The 16901-nt window shown below is 35.2% G+C and overlaps 2 protein-coding genes across 7 annotated transcripts; both read right to left on the reverse strand.

Annotated features, from left to right (window-relative positions):
• Nucleotides 1–231: 231 nt before the first annotated feature.
• LOC133877471 (loganic acid O-methyltransferase-like) lies at nucleotides 232–2755 on the reverse strand. The gene is made up of 3 exons (XM_062315787.1): nucleotides 2587–2755; nucleotides 896–1522; nucleotides 232–727 (listed from the first exon to the last, which is right to left on the reverse strand). Exons 1-3 carry the CDS (start codon nucleotides 2653–2655, stop codon nucleotides 389–391), a joined length of 1035 nt encoding a protein of 344 aa, XP_062171771.1. The 5' UTR covers nucleotides 2656–2755; the 3' UTR covers nucleotides 232–388.
• Nucleotides 2756–9393: 6638 nt separating this feature from the next.
• LOC133877479 (large ribosomal subunit protein mL43-like) lies at nucleotides 9394–16074 on the reverse strand. Of its 6 annotated transcripts, none has more exons than XM_062315842.1 (4): nucleotides 15907–16073; nucleotides 12117–12200; nucleotides 9873–9979; nucleotides 9394–9791 (listed from the first exon to the last, which is right to left on the reverse strand). In XM_062315842.1, exons 2-4 carry the CDS (start codon nucleotides 12194–12196, stop codon nucleotides 9619–9621), a joined length of 360 nt encoding a protein of 119 aa, XP_062171826.1. In that variant the 5' UTR covers nucleotides 12197–12200; nucleotides 15907–16073; the 3' UTR covers nucleotides 9394–9618. The 6 variants fall into 6 exon arrangements, with proteins under 6 accessions (XP_062171826.1, XP_062171791.1, XP_062171799.1 ...); XM_062315807.1 differs by lacking the exon at nucleotides 15907–16073 and adding an exon at nucleotides 12716–13063 and having other exon boundaries at nucleotides 9394–9476; nucleotides 9582–9979; XM_062315815.1 differs by lacking the exon at nucleotides 15907–16073 and adding an exon at nucleotides 12716–12941.
• Nucleotides 16075–16901: the final 827 nt, after the last annotated feature.

Here is a 16901-nt window from a genome sequence, read left to right on the forward strand (position 1 = left end):
GATTTGGTTTAAAATCGTACTTTTGGTATGCAAAATCGTAGTACCGAAGATTATGAGCACAAAATGATCATTACCCTTACTTAAGAGCACAAATGTGCCAACTTGTTTCTAAATTTCTCTGTTTGTCATTTGAACTCAAACTTGAAACAAGCATGCACCCTATGGCCCATTGATGATGTTTGAACTAACAAGGGTATGAATTGAGTTGGAATTCACATTGCCTGACATGTCTTTGAAACAAAAAGTGAAGTGATTGAATTAAAATTCACCTGAATTTGACTTAATAACATTAGCAGCTTATGATTTAAGTTTCTTTAGACATTAACATAACTAGCGTTGCAAAAAGGAAAAACACAAGCAAATTATGTTTGCTTCAATGGACGAAACATCATAGGTGTTTTAAAGCAACAAAGATCTGAGTTTTTTCTTTGGATGAAGACTCCAGTGGGGCGGAAAACTCTTCAGTTTTCTTATGGAATCGATGAAACAGTTGATCGATAATCTCAACTCCAAAATGTTTGCTGATTATGCCCTCCAGGCCAGCTCTCAAGTGCATCGTGCATGCCTGCCCACTGATTGGGCCATCAATGCTTGATAGAGGGGTTGTCATCTCCATTCTCTCGATGCTGAAAAACCCATTTCTTTTCACAAGCTCTGTCATCTCCTTGGGCGAGGGAGCATACAAAGGCAAGTTGAAGGAGTCCACCTGAGCTTCACTTATTAATCCCTGCAACAACCAAACAAAAAAAATAAAATGGAAAGGGCAAGGCGAATAATCAAATAATGAAATGGATTTTATTTCAATATAATTTTGGATATTTTTAAGGTTCAATATATAAATTTAGTTGCATTGAAATGTTTCACTTAAAAAGCTCCCAGTGCAAAAAAGTAATACCTCCTTGGCCATATCCATCAAGCTAAACCCCAGGAGATCAAACATCAATCCTGATGGTGCACTAGAATGAGGGATCCCATTTGGGGTGGCTGGCATGAGAAGCACCATGAGTCCCCCCACCGCAACCTCTTTAGCTCTAGCATCTAAAAACATTGTCATGTCCTCAGCAAATTGGGCTGCATAAGCATGAGCTACTTCATCTGGGGCACTTGTGTAGTGAACCCTCCCTTTGTTCCATGATGCAGACTTCTTGTTCAGCAACTCTTCTGGCACCTTGGACAGCCATTGGAGTGCATATGATGAATGCACAAAGTGCAGGGAGGATTCCGGGAATAACCGGCCGTGGAAAGACCCCGGCACGCCGGCTGCAAAGTATGGCCTCTTGGGTGGGAGAGAGGCAAAGAGGGTGTTGAAATCATTGGAGGCATGGTCATTGAAAAACACTTGGAATTCGGATAATTGGTATTTGTGTTGAACAGCATCTATTATATTCTGCACCACAAACAAAGTGTTTGGTCCAACTGAACATCCCAAATCTGCAATTCGAAATGTGCGATCTGAAGTAACATCAAGCTTCTCTGCAATTGCATCATCCATCATTGCCTTGGCATTATTTGTAGCTGCTTTCTGTACATAAGTTAAGGATGTCAATTTTCTCCTTCCTGTTCTCACCTTCGTCATTACCATCTTTATTGGCTCATAGCCATAGCCATTACTGGTATGGTCTAGGCTATGATGAAGGCCAAGAAGATTGGTTTGTTCATATCATGAAAGGAAAATGGCATCTATAAAATTACCATCATAAAATTATCACTTATCTGAAAAACTTAAGCTGATAAGAAAATGATAAATTTAATAATTTATATCATAACACTTCCCTTCACATATAAGCTCATTTATGCATCATATACATCTTAATCACACAGACTCAAGCAAGCATACATGTTTCCGAGGATATTTGCCAGGAAAATATATAATACATAATAAATTTAAACTATACGGCTATTTTTGGTATTGGGAACCGGCCATTACAATTCCTTTGAAATTGTAGATTTTCAAATTATTTAAATTCAAGCCGTTCCTTACATCAAACAGCTTGAAAATGATTCTTAATAAAAATGCAGCATGCTACCGAGGCATCCAAAAAAAAATCCTTCCAAAGAACTTTTTCTTCACTTTTAAAGAAACCCTTCTTCTTCAGTAAACTAAAAGACAATTTTTTGTTCAAAGCTTTTTTACGACTCAAATCACTACACAACCTGATAAAAATATACTTAATTCTCATTAATCGTTAACATATTACATTTTTAATATATAGCATTTTTCATGTCGTTTGATGCAAGAAACAGACTAAATTCACATAATTTGAGAATTTACAATTTCTTGGAAATCCTTATCCATATATTTGTTACAATTTGGGTTGGAATATTTTGTCATTTTTTTAACCAGAAAAAAAAAAAGAAAAAGAAATTATAGCTGCAAGCAACAGCTGAGTTTTGATGTACTGAAATCGATCATACCAACGTTTCAATTCCAGCCCTAGTGATCTCTTAGCATGCACGTTATTTGGCTGGTAAATATTTTATTACCAAATGATTTTTTTTTTTTTTTTTAAAAGAAAAAAAAAGAAAAGAAAAGAGTAGGATCATGCAACGGAGGAAACAGTAAAAAATAGGTAGAGTTGAAGAAACCTGTAAGTAGGAGTTTTTGGTGTAACTGTAAGTGCCGTCTCCGCCGTTCATCGGATGAGATTCCGACATCTTTCCTCAATCAATTCTCTGTGGTCGATGGTGTTTGGTCTTTTCTCACGACTTCTCTCAGAATAGATATATATATATATATATATATAAATTTGGAGCATCTCCTCCTATATTTTCTTTGCATTTGTCTAATTGTCTTCGTCAAATTTGTCGGCTACAATCTTTATATATATATATATGCTTTACGCGCGCACACATCAAAGCATCTTTTTACGCATATTTTCTGTCTACACCTCTTGCATGTTAATAGGCGAATGATTTTTAAATATTTAATAAAAAAATTATATTTATATTTTAAAATTTGACAGTAACTTTTTCTTCTGTTCTTCTTCTCAGTTGTTGAAGAGTTGAATGATTTCCATACGTACAGTTTTTATTTCGCTTTTATTAATTTCTTTATTTTTCTAGCAGATTCAGCTTTCATTTTGGCAGTTCAACAGGATCTTCAAGGATCCTCTGAATTTTATTTAAACAATTCCAACTTTTCCACTGTGATCTCGATCTTCGTAAATTTCTTGCATAAGTTTTTCTCCAGCTTCAATTCGGTTGCTTTTAGAAAAAAAATAACACAACCCCGCAATCAATGGGAGGCTTACGCAGCCAATATTGACTAGCAATTCAATGAAAGACGCATAATTGGTCCTTTGTGTTAGATTTTGCGAGGCTTCCAACTAAAAAAAGTTATTCTATTTCAAAAAAAAGAAATGAGTCGCCTTTAATAAAGGCCCCATTTGAAATTGAAACCGAAATCAATTGATTGATTTGTATTTTTGAATTTTATTTTTTTTTATTTTTTTTTTTAAAAAAATGGAAAATAGAAGAAATGAATTCTATTCAGCAATTTTCCAAATTATTGGTAATAAGTTTTTTTTTAATGAGTTTTAAAGAGACTTGTATGTATTGGAAGTAAGAAACCTCTACCAATTAGTAAAATTCCTCCATTTTTCTTCTTATCAAAACCAAAATAAAATAGTCAAACTAGCTAGTAGTGTACGTCTCATGATTTATTAACCAAAGGGACAAGTTAGACATTTACTCCTTAATCATCTATTACCGATCATCTTCATACAAACAAGTTTCAAATCTACTATTGAACTTTTTGTCCAATAAATTCAATGGTGAATTTAAAAATAAGATGAGTAGATCAAGACAATGACGGAGCCAGAATATCTTATAGTACCCCTAGCCATGGCCCCTCCAACCACAATTATCTAGGTCAGCCACTAGGGGGCAAGTGCCCCCTCTCGACCCCCTGACTCCGCCCCTAATAGGAGATGTATTTGTACTATTCTCCTTAACGAAAATAAAACCAAAGAGACCATCTACTGCTTGAAGAACCATGAATCCTTACAAAAACTCTAGCCCAATGTTGTGCTGCAGACCCACAAGACTAATGAGTTTTTTTTTTTTTTGCATGGTTGTGTGACATATATGTTTGTTTTTTCTTCTATTTATTCATAAAAAAAGATATATACTTTTGGATTTAAAATTTAAGGTTATGTTTATCTTGAGTATAAAATTTTTTTCTAAATTTATTTTCTTTTAGAAAAATTAATTAATTTTTTATTATTTAGTTGAGACCTTAAAAAATAATTTTTTTAAGTCTTTGGTTAAGAGAGGAGAGATGGGGAGTAGCAAAGACTCGGTTTAGAAAATGGTTTACTCTTCGTTAAAGCAAAAATCGTCTTTCACTTCTTTGAAAATAATTTTTCATTGGTCTCAAAAAATTTTCATTAATTAATAATTTTTAGCTATACCAAATATGAAGACACTTAGCAACACCAATGTTGCACCCATCGACATAATATCTATTGCATCAAGCAAATATAGATAATTTTTAGAAAAATGTTTGTTGGTTAAATATTTTCATAAGGTTTTTGATAATAATCATTAAAGCTTATGATTGCGATTCTGTGAATTTGTGACTTTTATTATGTTAAATATATATATTTTTTGAATGTGCCATGTTTTGGTAATCTTTGTTAGTTAAAATGTTTTCGTAACATTTAACAAAATATGCCATTAAGGCTTCTGGTTGTTGTTAGGAACATATATGTGAACTAATCACATCAAAAGCAGTGAAAAATTCTCAAGGGACGTGCTCCATGATAAACATAGCAGTAGTTTTTTCAAAGCATAAAAACAACATATGTATTCTTGAAGAAATCACATACCATGGTCAGTGGAACTTCAAGAACAATTTTCGGAGGTTCAGGTTTGCTCTCAAGTCTTCTAGGATCTCTTCAATTCTGATTTTGTAACCAAAGAGTTTGAGCTCTTATATACAAGGCTCTTTTAAATAGACATGTGAATCCTAGTTAGGGTAGGACTCAGAAGCTATTAGGTTTTTAGTTTTGGCCTATTCGGTGATCAAGTAATTTAAGACGTTCAATTCTAAGGTTTAGAATCTGGGGCGCTACAAATCCTCTTAGCTTAAACTTGTTCTTTTTATACATAGTTGTTATCTTGTCGCTTTGTCTTTATAGCTTTTAATCATAGGTTTAATTCCCTAATCGTTATAATGGTCTTAATGCTTTTTTAGTATTAGGATTATCATTTTGATGTTTTAGGCGTTGTAATTCTTACTTGATATGTTGTTATAGCTTAGGATCGTATTAGAAGTATTGTTAATACCCCAGGTTCTGCTAGAAGTATTTTGCTTAAGTTTTGGTTCAAAAATAAGTTTCTGCCAAGAACGAATGTTCGATCCCCCTAGCCGAACATTTGATCCTCGTGCTTCAAATGAACGTTCATGTTTAGAATGTTCGAGCATTGTATCCCGAAAGTTCGATCCTTGTGTCCTAAACGTTCGTGGGTCAGGAAGAATACCTATTTTGAACTTGTTATAGCCTAGAATTAGTTTTAACTCGGGATTAGGACTAATGATAAGTTTTTCATAGATTTTGAGGTAGAAAAGACTCGAGACAATTTTGTGGAAACATCCTACGACACAAGTGAGTAAAAACTCATATCAATATTTGTTATGTGATTATTTTGTGTACCAAATATCCATGTTTACAACTCACATGAAATATATTTTTTTATTACTGTAAACTCTATTTTTGTGAAAATGAGTGTGATTAACGAGATAATGAAATGAATGAATTTATAAAAGTATGCATATAAAATACTGTGCATATTAAATTGCATTGTATGACATGGTGCACCGGTACGTGTGGGATAATGGGCATGGGCTTACTATATTATACAAGTTACCCTATAATCAAAAAGTTTATGATTATGTTATAATGGGCCTTAGATCCTATGGTTTTTTTTTTTTTTTTTTTTTTGTGACCGGTGCTTCTTGCTTAAATGGAGGTCACGGTTACGACTTTACTAGTAGCGTGGGCCACCCGAAATCAGATTCAGTGCTGCTAGTATATGAATGTATGTGTACATATCTGGGGCATCAATGTTGTATTACAGGTTCCTCAAGATAGCGTCAACCCTGCCGGGAAAATAGTTAATATCTTGGGTAGACCATATGTTGTAGAATTATTACATGATTACTTTGTTATAAGCATCTACTATAGCTATATTGCATCCATGACCAACTTATGAAATGGGAAGTTATAACTGTAGCTTGATGCATGTGATTTATATCTTAAACATCTGAGTTCACCTTATGATAACGTGTACATCATGTGTATTGTTACTCACTATATCGTGAACATACACTTGTATCTTTTTTACTATTAAATATATATTGTTTTATAGATAATTTCGTATATGACAACTCCAAAAAGGCACTTGGTCCTTTTGGAGTGAGTGCTTACGGTAATTTTTGAGGAGCTAAATCTCGTTTGGTTAGCTGGGATGTGGAGCCACGATGGTGATACCCACCGAGATATGATTGATATCATGTTTATGTTTTATCTTCTTAAGTGTAGTACTTGACTTTTGATGTTATGTTTTGATTCTTAGATTTTGGTTCTGAATATTGTATTATATTTGATGACCGGTCTTTTGACCGTACTTTGGTAGATTCAGCTATCTATATTATGACGTTTCAAGTTTCACACTGACTATCCTTATTTTGATTGTGGTTTTTTAAATTGCTATCTTCTGTTGTAAGTGAAAGTTTTCTGTTGCAGACTCTATTTGGAGAGAATGAAGATCCTTGTGGTCTTATTCTTTTTAGAATAAAGCTGTGAGACGAACCATGGAGTTAACTACCAGTTAATTAATTTCACTTAGGCGTTATAGTTTAGGTGTCGTGAAACAGAGAAAAATGATTGGTAGTGAAAATTTCATCTTGTCTACATTCAGAGTCTCAAGTAAAAGTGAAAACTTGTACCTGCTGAGCTAATCATATGGTTTTGATCAAGAGGCTCGAGGGAAAGCAAGAGAAAGATGGGAAATTGAAAGGGGGTATATTGCTTATGCTGGATCATGTTTTTTTATCGAAGTAATTGGTCGCGATAAAAATAAATAAATTTCTTGCAAAAGCTTTTCTCTGGCTTCAATTCGGTTGTGTTTAGAAAAAAATAATCACAACCGTAATCAATGGGAGGCTTACGTAGCCAATATTGACTAACAATTCATTGAAGGATGCATAATTTTGTCCTTTTGTGTTAGATAATGAAATGAATGAATTTATAAAAGCATGTATATAAATTACTGTGCATATTAAATTGCATTGTATGACATGGTGCATCGGTACGTGTGGGATAATGGGCATGGGCTTGCTATATTATACAAGTTAACCTTATGGTCAAAAGTTTATGATTATGTTATAATAGGCCTTGGATCCAATAGCTTTTTTTTGTGATCGGCGCACCATGCTTAAATGGGAATCACGATTATGGCTTTGCTAGTAGCGTGAACCACCCGAAGTCAAACTCGGTCAGGCTGCTAGTATATGAAGGTATGCGTACATATCCGGGGCACCGGTGTTGTATTACAGGTTCCTCAAGACAACATCAACCCTGCCTGGAAATGGTTAATATCCTGGGTAGACTATATGCTGTAGAACTATTACATGATTACTTTGTTATAAGCATCTACTATATCTATATTTCATCCATGACCATCTTATGAAATGCGAAGTTATAACTGTAGCTTGATGCATGTGATTTATATCTTAAATATCTGAGTTCACCATATGATAACGTATTCATCATTTGTAGTATTACTCACTATGTCGTGGACATACATTTGTATCTTTTTCACCTATGAAACATATATTGTTTTATAGCTAATTTCGTAGATGACAACTCCAGAGAGGCACTTGGTCCTTTTGGAGGGAGTGCTCATGATAATTTTTGAGGAGCTAAATCTCGTTTGGTTAGCTGGGGTGTGGAGCCGCGATGGTGATACCCATCGGGATATGATTGATATCATGCTTTATTTTCTTAAGTGTAATACTTTACTTTTGATGTTATGTTTTGATTCTTAGATTTTGGTGGATATTGTATTATATTTGATGACCGGTCTTTTGACTGTACTTTGGTAGATTCAGCTATCTATGTTATAATGTTTCAAGTTTCACTTTGACTATCCTTATTTTGATTGTGGTTTTTTAAATTGCTATATTCTGTTGTAAGTGAAAGTCTTCTGCTGCAAACTCTATTCAGAGAGAATGAAGATTCTTGTGGTCTTATTCTTCCTAGAATAAAACTGGGAGACGAACCATGGAAGTGAAAATTTCACCTTGTCTACCATTTTGAGTCTCAAATAAAAGTGAAAACTTGTACATGCTAAGCTAATTATATGGTTTTGATCAAGAGGCTCAAGCCAAAGCAAGCGAAGGATGGGAAATTAAAAGGGGGTAGATTGCTTATTCTGGATCATGTTTTTTTTGTCAAAGTAATTGGTCTCCATAAATAAAATTAAAAAAAGAAAAAGAAAAAGTAAAACGATTATTTTAATAAATAGAGAAAAGATTTAAATAATCTGTTGGATAAATGTTTTAAAAAGTGGTTAGCTAAAGTAGAAAAACTAAGTTTAAATAGTCATTTGAGAATATATATATAAAAGGTAGATAAACATGCTCTTAGCCATTTTGCCTCTAGCTAAAATAGCTAACCATTTCAACAAAGACAATTTTCAACCATTATGCAGTTTTTTTTTTCTTTTTTTTCTTTTTTTTTGTAAAAAAAAAAAAAAAAAAACTTTTTTCAAGCGCTGGTGAACAGTATCACTCTACATGTAATTTGACACCGTTCACCAACCCATAATTTTTTTAGTGGATTTCTCTCTCTCCCCCCTTTAATATTTTTCTCTTTTCCTAAGCTTTCCATAGAAGCTGTTGTTTCTGTCCCTATCTCAAGCTGCTCATCGTTGTCTCTCTGCATAAAAGGGCATTTTATGGGTTCTGACCTCCCTTTGCTTGCCCACTTGCTCGCCGGAGCTGATGGGTTCAACTGGGCGTCCAGCGGGCTAGAGTCATTCTTGAGATGGGGACATGGTGGAGAGCATTGTGGTGGTGTTTTCGATAGAGACATGTTTTTAACTAAAAAAAAAAAAAAGAAAAAAAGATTATTTCAATAAAATAGAGAAGAGATTTAGATAAGCTGTTGGACGTAGACTTTGAAAAGTGATTAACTAACGGAGAATAAGTAAGCTTTAATAAGCTATTTTAAATAGAAATACAGCTAAGCCATTGAGAATATTCTTATAGGTTACCCTATTCACAGAGGACCAGGATCATCTCCAATTGAGAAGAACTGGAGAGGAGCCGGTCCTTTATACCTATTTTGTTGAAAATCAACTTGAGAGAATCCTGATGCATTCACGGGAAGCAAAAACCATTATTTTCTCAGATTATTCCCAACCTTGTGAGTAGCATGGAAGGATCACGAGGAACCTGAATTACCCAACTGCATGTCATTATTCAGCGCAAAACAAAAGTGGGGAATTAGCCATATTCCACAACTGATCATGATCATTAAGCTAGACTACTTAACAGAATTACTAGAACACACCAATAGAGAAGATCCTCATGGAGCAGTTTCTTGTGCCTCAAAATTTCACATCCGTTGTCCATGTGCCCTGAACGCTAGGATGTTTGGTTACGTGTCTTGTCTTCAATTTCACCACCTTTCTTCCCAACGCATTCCTTAGCCTGGTTGCATGTAGAAGTATCTCTTCTGGATCCATATTCTTCACACATATCGTCCGTTGGTTTTTGTTCCCTGTGCATTCGGCAAAATAAATCCTTCCTTGAACTTTACAAAAACATTTTGCAGTAAATGCACAGAGAGAGGGAGTCTTACGGTAAAAGCCTTTCAAATGCGGATGCTGACCACGAATGAGTTCATCAACAACTTCTAGCTGAGGATTTTTCTCTTTAAATGCTGGTAGGTGCAACTCCATAAACGCCCTGCCAAATCGATTTGCTTCATTGTTAATCATTAAACAAGAAAATGGAAGGGAAACACTACATATAATATGTATCCAGTGCTCTCAAAATAACATAGGTCTTGACAAGTTGGACTGAATATATTACACAACAAAAGATTGATCAACCCCTGGGAAGACTAATACTAAGGGGACCTCTAACTGCAAGACGTGGGGTTGTGTTAAAACCTACATCTTCTCAAGCATGTCAGATTTATAATATATATGAAACAATTAAAAAAACCCCAATTTGAGACTACAATAATGCCATATAAAAGTCAAAAAGTAGACCATGTTCAGCATCCAGTTTCATCTGATTAAATGAACTAAGTCAAACGTCCAGTTTTATCTTCAGGGAGATCTTAACCAACGACTCATCTCAGATTCTAGGCATTACTATAGTTCTCAGTGGTGTGCTTGTAGCAGAGCATTATTCAGAGAGGTTGACCAAAGAGTAGTCAGCAAAAATATCTAACCAACTTCAAAGAATAGTCAGTAAGAAAGCAATTATACTAGTAAACCATGCTTCCACCAATAGTTTGCAGAACTTGCATAACCAACCCAGCCTACTAAAACAAACAAACAAAAAATAAATAAAAAAGAATCACGTAATGCATTCAATTATTGATCTCCACTACCTGAAACAAATGATACACCTGTTATGCTTTGTCAAGGCACTGGAAAGAGCTAGACCCTTCAAAATTAACAGGGGTACTAGCAACTTTGTTGAGATGGGCATAATTAACAGATGGGACACAACTTTTGGCACTAAAACCCAAGCTAGTTTCTTTCTCTTTCAAAGTACATGGAGTTTAAATGAATCTTCACTACCCTATCACTAAATATTAACTCTACAAAAGCAAGGAAAATGGCTGGAATTGGGAAATTGGGTAAATAAGTATTGTCTCCATTATGCCATCATTATCACTATCTCTTCACAAACCGTAATGCAGTGAAGATTGAGAGAAGGTGCCAAGGGGTGATCTAAAAGAATATGCTAGTGAATTTACAGCCTGAAAACCAAGTACTACTTATAACTCCAAGAAAATTCAAAGAAAGCGTCAAAGCATATAAGGAGGTTCTTTGCAACCCATGCATCTGCAATCCCAAGATAACTTCATGATGGTCACATTATAAGGAAGTTACATGGGATGAATAACTATCGCCCCACTCGACATTGTAAGTCCATGGATTTTTTTTCCACCTGCAAATAGCAGAAGCGAAACTAAAGGAACTTCATATTCTAACCAAATGTTCTTATCAGAAGGTCAACTGAAGCACTAATGATTCTAGAGAAGAGAAAAGAGCAACTGTGAAAAACCTGCCTGTAGCCCAATAAGTTGTGAAATACCATAAAGTGGGACTATCCACAAAGCTGCCACTGGCAACAAACAATACTCAGCCCATTTTCCTTGGCCAACTTTCAAACTACCCTAGGTCCCCTTTTTTTGCCTACATTAAACACACTGGTAATAAGTAGATTTAATTATCTTCCCAAGACCAAAAAAAAGAAAAAGAAAATCGTGGTTGTTGCTGAATTTCTATTGCATAAATCTATATTTTTAAACAGCCTTCCCTACCAAAAACAGAGCAGGTATATGTATCCGACATAATTAAGGTTGACAGGTACACACCTACTGTCACCAAGAATTGTCACACAAATCTCTTTGTTTCTAGTAAAAACTTCTAATGTATAATAATTAAACACAATGTGGTCCATTACAATCATCCATTTGAACTTATGGCTTTTAAGCAAGCAAGGAACACACCATAAACTTCTTCTAGCAAGGGCAATAGATCAATCCACTAACAAAAGTTTTGAGCAATCTTATTGTTACAGAACAAGTTACAGCATCCCCTTCCAAATGATTATGCAGTAAAAGCTTAAGGATCCTCAAGCTGCCAAGCATCATCTTTTGGTTCAGTCAATACATCTTGAGAAATAAATTTTTCAAGAATCAAAAAATATTTTTTTGATAAGTAATCGACAAATATCATTAAAAGCATAAGGCGCTCCTAAGTACACAGGAAGTATAGAAAAAGAAACACCTAACTAGAATGAGCAAAAAAAAACAAGAATAAAAAAATATATAGGAAATGATTGGCTTAAAAAGGCATACCTGATGCCCCTACTACTTCCCCCCCAATCAGAATAGCTCACAATCAGCTTTTGAAGTTGCCAAACACCTCTCAAAGCCATTTGCCTTCAAAAGCATATGTGTTAATATCGAAATTGAACTTTTTAATGATTAAACAAAAAAGGAATTTTGCAAAAACTAGGGCAGTAGATACATTATCACATTTATGCAAGGTATTTTTCAGCATTTGACTGCACAAAAACTAAGCGGATCCAAGCAGCAAAGATAAAAATAACAGAAACATAAACCAAGGCTTCTACGAATACAGGAAAAAGAAAAAACAAACGCAGCAGCTCCAAGCAGCAAACACTAAAACAGCAGAAACAGGAACAAGATGAAGAAAAATCAGAAACTATTCCAACACGAGAAAAGGATGGATAAGTATTGAGATACTTCAAAACCATCTTCCAGAATGGTAGAGACCAAACTTTTAAGAAAATGAGAGGGAAAAAAAAAGGAAACGAAGTCCAAAATAAAAATTAGCAGCTGTCATCAGAGACAGTAGTAAAGCTAAAGAAAATTATTTGGTTGGCCAAATTGTTAACTCAAGCTTAGCTCTAATATATCACAAAGCATCTAACCCCAAGGGCTGGCCAGCCATCTTGTCAGAACCACAGGGTGGTCGCACCACCCTCGGAGCCCCTCCCAGAGGGACTCGCAGTGGGTGCATTCCTTAAAAGTTGGGCAACCATCATACGTGGGGCTAATGAGCAATTGTTTTGCCCTGACTTCACCACTGCATCGACACTCTTTCCTCCAAGAGATTTGGTGTCGTTAGCTTCTTCTAATTGATTACTGCTTGCTTGGAAAAAAGAACCAATATCTGTCACAAAGAGATTCGTGTTATGCCAATGCGATAGCCACCCTGAAGGCCAAAGCAAAAGGCGAATACGTGTCTAATCTATGGTTTTGCTATGGTGGCCGGCCATCCCTTGGGGTGGTTGGCCACCAATAAAAAAATTCTACCTTTTTTCTTTCTTTTTTCTTCATGATTGTTGTTATTATTATTTTATTTTATATATAGATATATTTCTTGGATATTTTAGTAATTTTGGTATAATTCTAATGAAAGCATATGTGTTGTCACCAAACTAAAAAATAAAAATAGCTATTTCATTCAACATTCTTTCATTTCCAGTAATAGCTATTCATTTTCCTAATGAAATAGTCATTCAGCGTACCAAACGTGCCCTAATAATAAGATCCTGGTAAAATATCTACATTTACTCTAATTGCAGAAATTTAGAAATCCCCCAAAATCCATAACCAATTTGTTAAGAATATTCCAAAACAGAGAAAATTCCACCAAAAACCTCCCATTTTGCAGTAAAAAGCAAAATTCACAAGCCCCTCGCTTAAATTTCGAGCAATGTAAGAAAAAATAGAATTAGAAATAAGAAAAACAGAACATGAAGAAGAATGCATACTGTAAAGAAAGAAAATCGCAAATCTACTCTTATAGTAAATACATGCAAAACATTTATAAAAAGAGAATGGCAACTGGAAATTCTAAATATCCGGAACTCTTCCACACTTTTTCCCATAAATAAAGAAAACTACACCATTTAATGTCCAAGATGGTGTCAAACATAACCGTCCATTGATTTTTTTTTTTTTTTTGATAAGTAAGAGAATTTCATTAAAAAAGCGTAAGGCGCTCCCAAGTACACAGGATGTATACACAGAAGCAACTCAGCTAGCCCACATAAAAAACCCAATAAAACCACAAAGAACCCACAAGAAAACCCCTAACAAGCATAATAGAAACCTTCACAAAATAAAAGAACCCCCAATAGTAACCCCTGAATACAAAAAAAACCCTAAAAGCACCCAAACCAACCCCAAAAACCCCCCAACAAGACCCCCTAAACCCAAAAGAAAAAAAAACCCTAGAACCCGAGAAAAACCCAAGAGAAACACCCCTCAAAATAATCCAAGCAAAAACCGAACCCGATGAATGGCCCACAAACCCACCCAAGCACACAAAGGCACACAACTCTACAACATAAGGCCCTTTCCTTTCCTATGCCTAGCGGAAGATTTAGTGTCGCCATAGTTGATAGAGCTATGCAGGTTTAGAAGCTCCCTCTTGCCTTTAGACTTTTGGCGCGACATCATCTTGTCACGCTGAAATTCTTCTTCCATGGCATCCCGAATGGCCAATGTCTCGTCCCCAAAAGCGCCCTCTAACGCCCAATCCAAAGGCGAAACATCCCAAAGATCAACGTCCTCCTCCCAAACCACAATCTCCCCGTTATGATCAAAACCGATCGGCCAATTCCGAGATTGGGAGAAACTATTACCCTCAACAGGTGAAGAAATAGAACAACCTCTAGGAGGGGAGGAAGGCCCAACCATCCCAACATCGAAGACCTTCCGAGGCGAAGCGGGAGTAGCTGGCATCTTTGGGCGAGGGTTAAGAAACCCCTTTCTAAGAATGCCCGTCTTCACTGGAGACTCTGCAACCTTCTTTGTTGGAGGCTCTGCAACCGCAACCTTATTAACAGCCAAGTCGGCAACCAACTTCGAGGCTTTCAGGGAATCTGATAGAAGCACATCGTTCCATTGATGGTATTGTATCTAGCATAAATTCCAATACCAAAGCAAACCTAACTATTGTTTCTATTTATATACTAAGGGTGCGTTTGGGATTGCGATTTCGTAGACAATAAGTGCGATTTTAAACTAAATCGCAGGACATTAATCATTTGGGAACTACGTTTTTAAAAATTGCGATTTGAAAACACAAAATCTGCTTTTTCAAATCGCAGGTAAGATAGTGATTTTTTGAAAACGCAGAATTTTAAAGGCTAATTTGCGATTTTAAAGGCTAAATTGTGATTTTGCCAAACGCTTAACTGCGTTTTTAAAAATTACTTTTTCTAAATCGTACATTTTAAAATTTTTGATTTTAAATCGCAAACCCAAACGGACCCTAAATTTCACAACGTCTCACCCTACATGGACATCTTTCTAATGAAACAAAGCAATCAATCAACAATGCCACAATTTGCAAAAATCATAAGTAGAACTACTTTAACCTATTTACCCTAGACTGATCCCTTGAATCAATAATCAAACGGAAGAAATGAAAAAAATAGCCTATGAATCAATAATCATACTTAGAGCCAGTTGAACCCATTTTGAGTTATCGATTCTTCATTACTAAGGACCTTAAAACCACTAAAAATATAAAACAAGAATATATGCTATTTGACTTTACTATTACGAATGAAAAAAATGGCTTAGTAGAAAATGAAGTGGCAGCATCAGTACACAAAATTTAATCAGCGAAATTACATATTAGATTTCAATCCAATATGAGAAGCAACAGTTTCTACTTATCAAAAAGAAAAGCAACAGTTTCTCAAAATGGATACCCCGCATTTCAATCATAGATCCTTATTAGATGAAAATTAGGCTGAGATCTAGCTGAAGTTACATAACCCATAAGAAAACATCTCTAATAGATCTGGCAAGAACCAGAAAAAACGCAAAAATGGAGAGACACCAACAGCTCTGGCAAGAAATTTTGAAGTGGGTCTCTTTGGAAACAAGCTTAGGTTCCAAAAAAGAACAAGTGGTTCTCTTCGAGAACAATTTTAAGCTTAAAAACCAGAAAAAAAAAAAAAAAAAAAAAAAAAAAAAGAAGATCAAAGATAAAGAAAAAAAAAAAACCAAACCAGATCTGTGGGGCCACACTAACGGATCGGCGCATTACATATAGAGGAAATCAAAAGAAAAACCGAGAATAGAAAATAGAAAAGCTTACCTGATTGCCTGTGGACCGACGGTGTGTGGGCTTTTCTGCAACGGCGAAAATGGAGAGAGAGAGAGAGAGGTGAGAGAGAGATGAGAATCGGGAGCTAGAGATCGGAGGTGTGTCCCGTTGGTGTGCCAGAGAACGTGCGAGAGAAAAGGATACGAAAATTGTTTACTTTTTTTTAAAAAAAAAAAAAAAAAGGAAACGATTTTGGACAAACTTTTCGAAAATTGTTTACTTTTTTTTTTTTTTTTTTTTAAGAAAAGGGAAATTACATGTATCCCCTCAAACTACCACTTAATTATCAATGTCCTCTCAAACTACCAATTATGTTAATGTTCTCCCTCAAACTACCACTCAGTTGTCAATGTTCGTCCTCAAACTATCAATTGTGTCAATGTACTGACATTGACACAATTTGAAGAGATTATGTATACTTTTCTCTATTTTATTATTTTTTTTTTTTTTTTTTCCATTTGAGAACAATTCATATGTATTTAAAATAAATGTGATTCTAGGCTAATCCTCTTCGACACCCCTTACCGCTTCCTTCTTTGTCTACTCCGCTCCACATCAATCCCCCTTTCTTCCCCCATGACTCCTTTTGACCCGTACGCGTTGGCACGTGGCTTTCACACGCCCTCTTGGCCCCGTACTCCTCCATCGATGCTTGGTTTTTTGTTATTGTTATTTTGTAGGGCTAAGTTTGTCTACTTAGCGCAAAGACATACAAGGTCAACCAGAGCAATCTAAATGAATTCAGATAAAATGCATGATAAAAGATAGCATTTATTAAAATTCAATTGATGCATAAATGGAGGGTCAAATTTGTGAATAAATAAATAACATAAGGCAAATGTTTTTCTTGTGCACTTGGCACTTATTTAATAAAAACTTTTCATGAGGATGAACTTCTAACCACATAGCCATGACCTTAAAACAAAACAAAAATGAGTGAGCAAAAAAAGCTCAATAAACTAAATTCCCAACAAAGAAAATAATTG

The sequence above is a fragment of the Alnus glutinosa genome, chromosome 1 (genome assembly GCF_958979055.1).
Source record: "Alnus glutinosa chromosome 1, dhAlnGlut1.1, whole genome shotgun sequence".
Lineage (NCBI taxonomy): Eukaryota > Viridiplantae > Streptophyta > Magnoliopsida > Fagales > Betulaceae > Alnus > Alnus glutinosa.

Coding starts and splice junctions, on each gene's coding strand:
- LOC133877471 (XM_062315787.1), bottom strand. CDS start 2,655: ATGTCGGAATCTCATCCGATGAACGGCGGAGACGGCACTTACAGTTAC. Junction 1,523..2,586: donor CCAAAAACTCCTACTTACAG/GTTTCTTCAACT, acceptor ACTTATGTACAG/AAAGCAGCTACAAATAATGC. Junction 728..895: donor TGATGGATATGGCCAAGGAG/GTATTACTTTTT, acceptor TGGTTGTTGCAG/GGATTAATAAGTGAAGCTCA.
- LOC133877479 (XM_062315807.1), bottom strand. CDS start 12,804: ATGCACCCACTGCGAGTCCCTCTGGGAGGGGCTCCGAGGGTGGTGCGA. Junction 12,201..12,715: donor ATGGCTGGCCAGCCCTTGGG/GTTAGATGCTTT, acceptor ATGCTTTTGAAG/GCAAATGGCTTTGAGAGGTG. Junction 9,980..12,116: donor GGAAGTAGTAGGGGCATCAG/GTATGCCTTTTT, acceptor TCGATTTGGCAG/GGCGTTTATGGAGTTGCACC.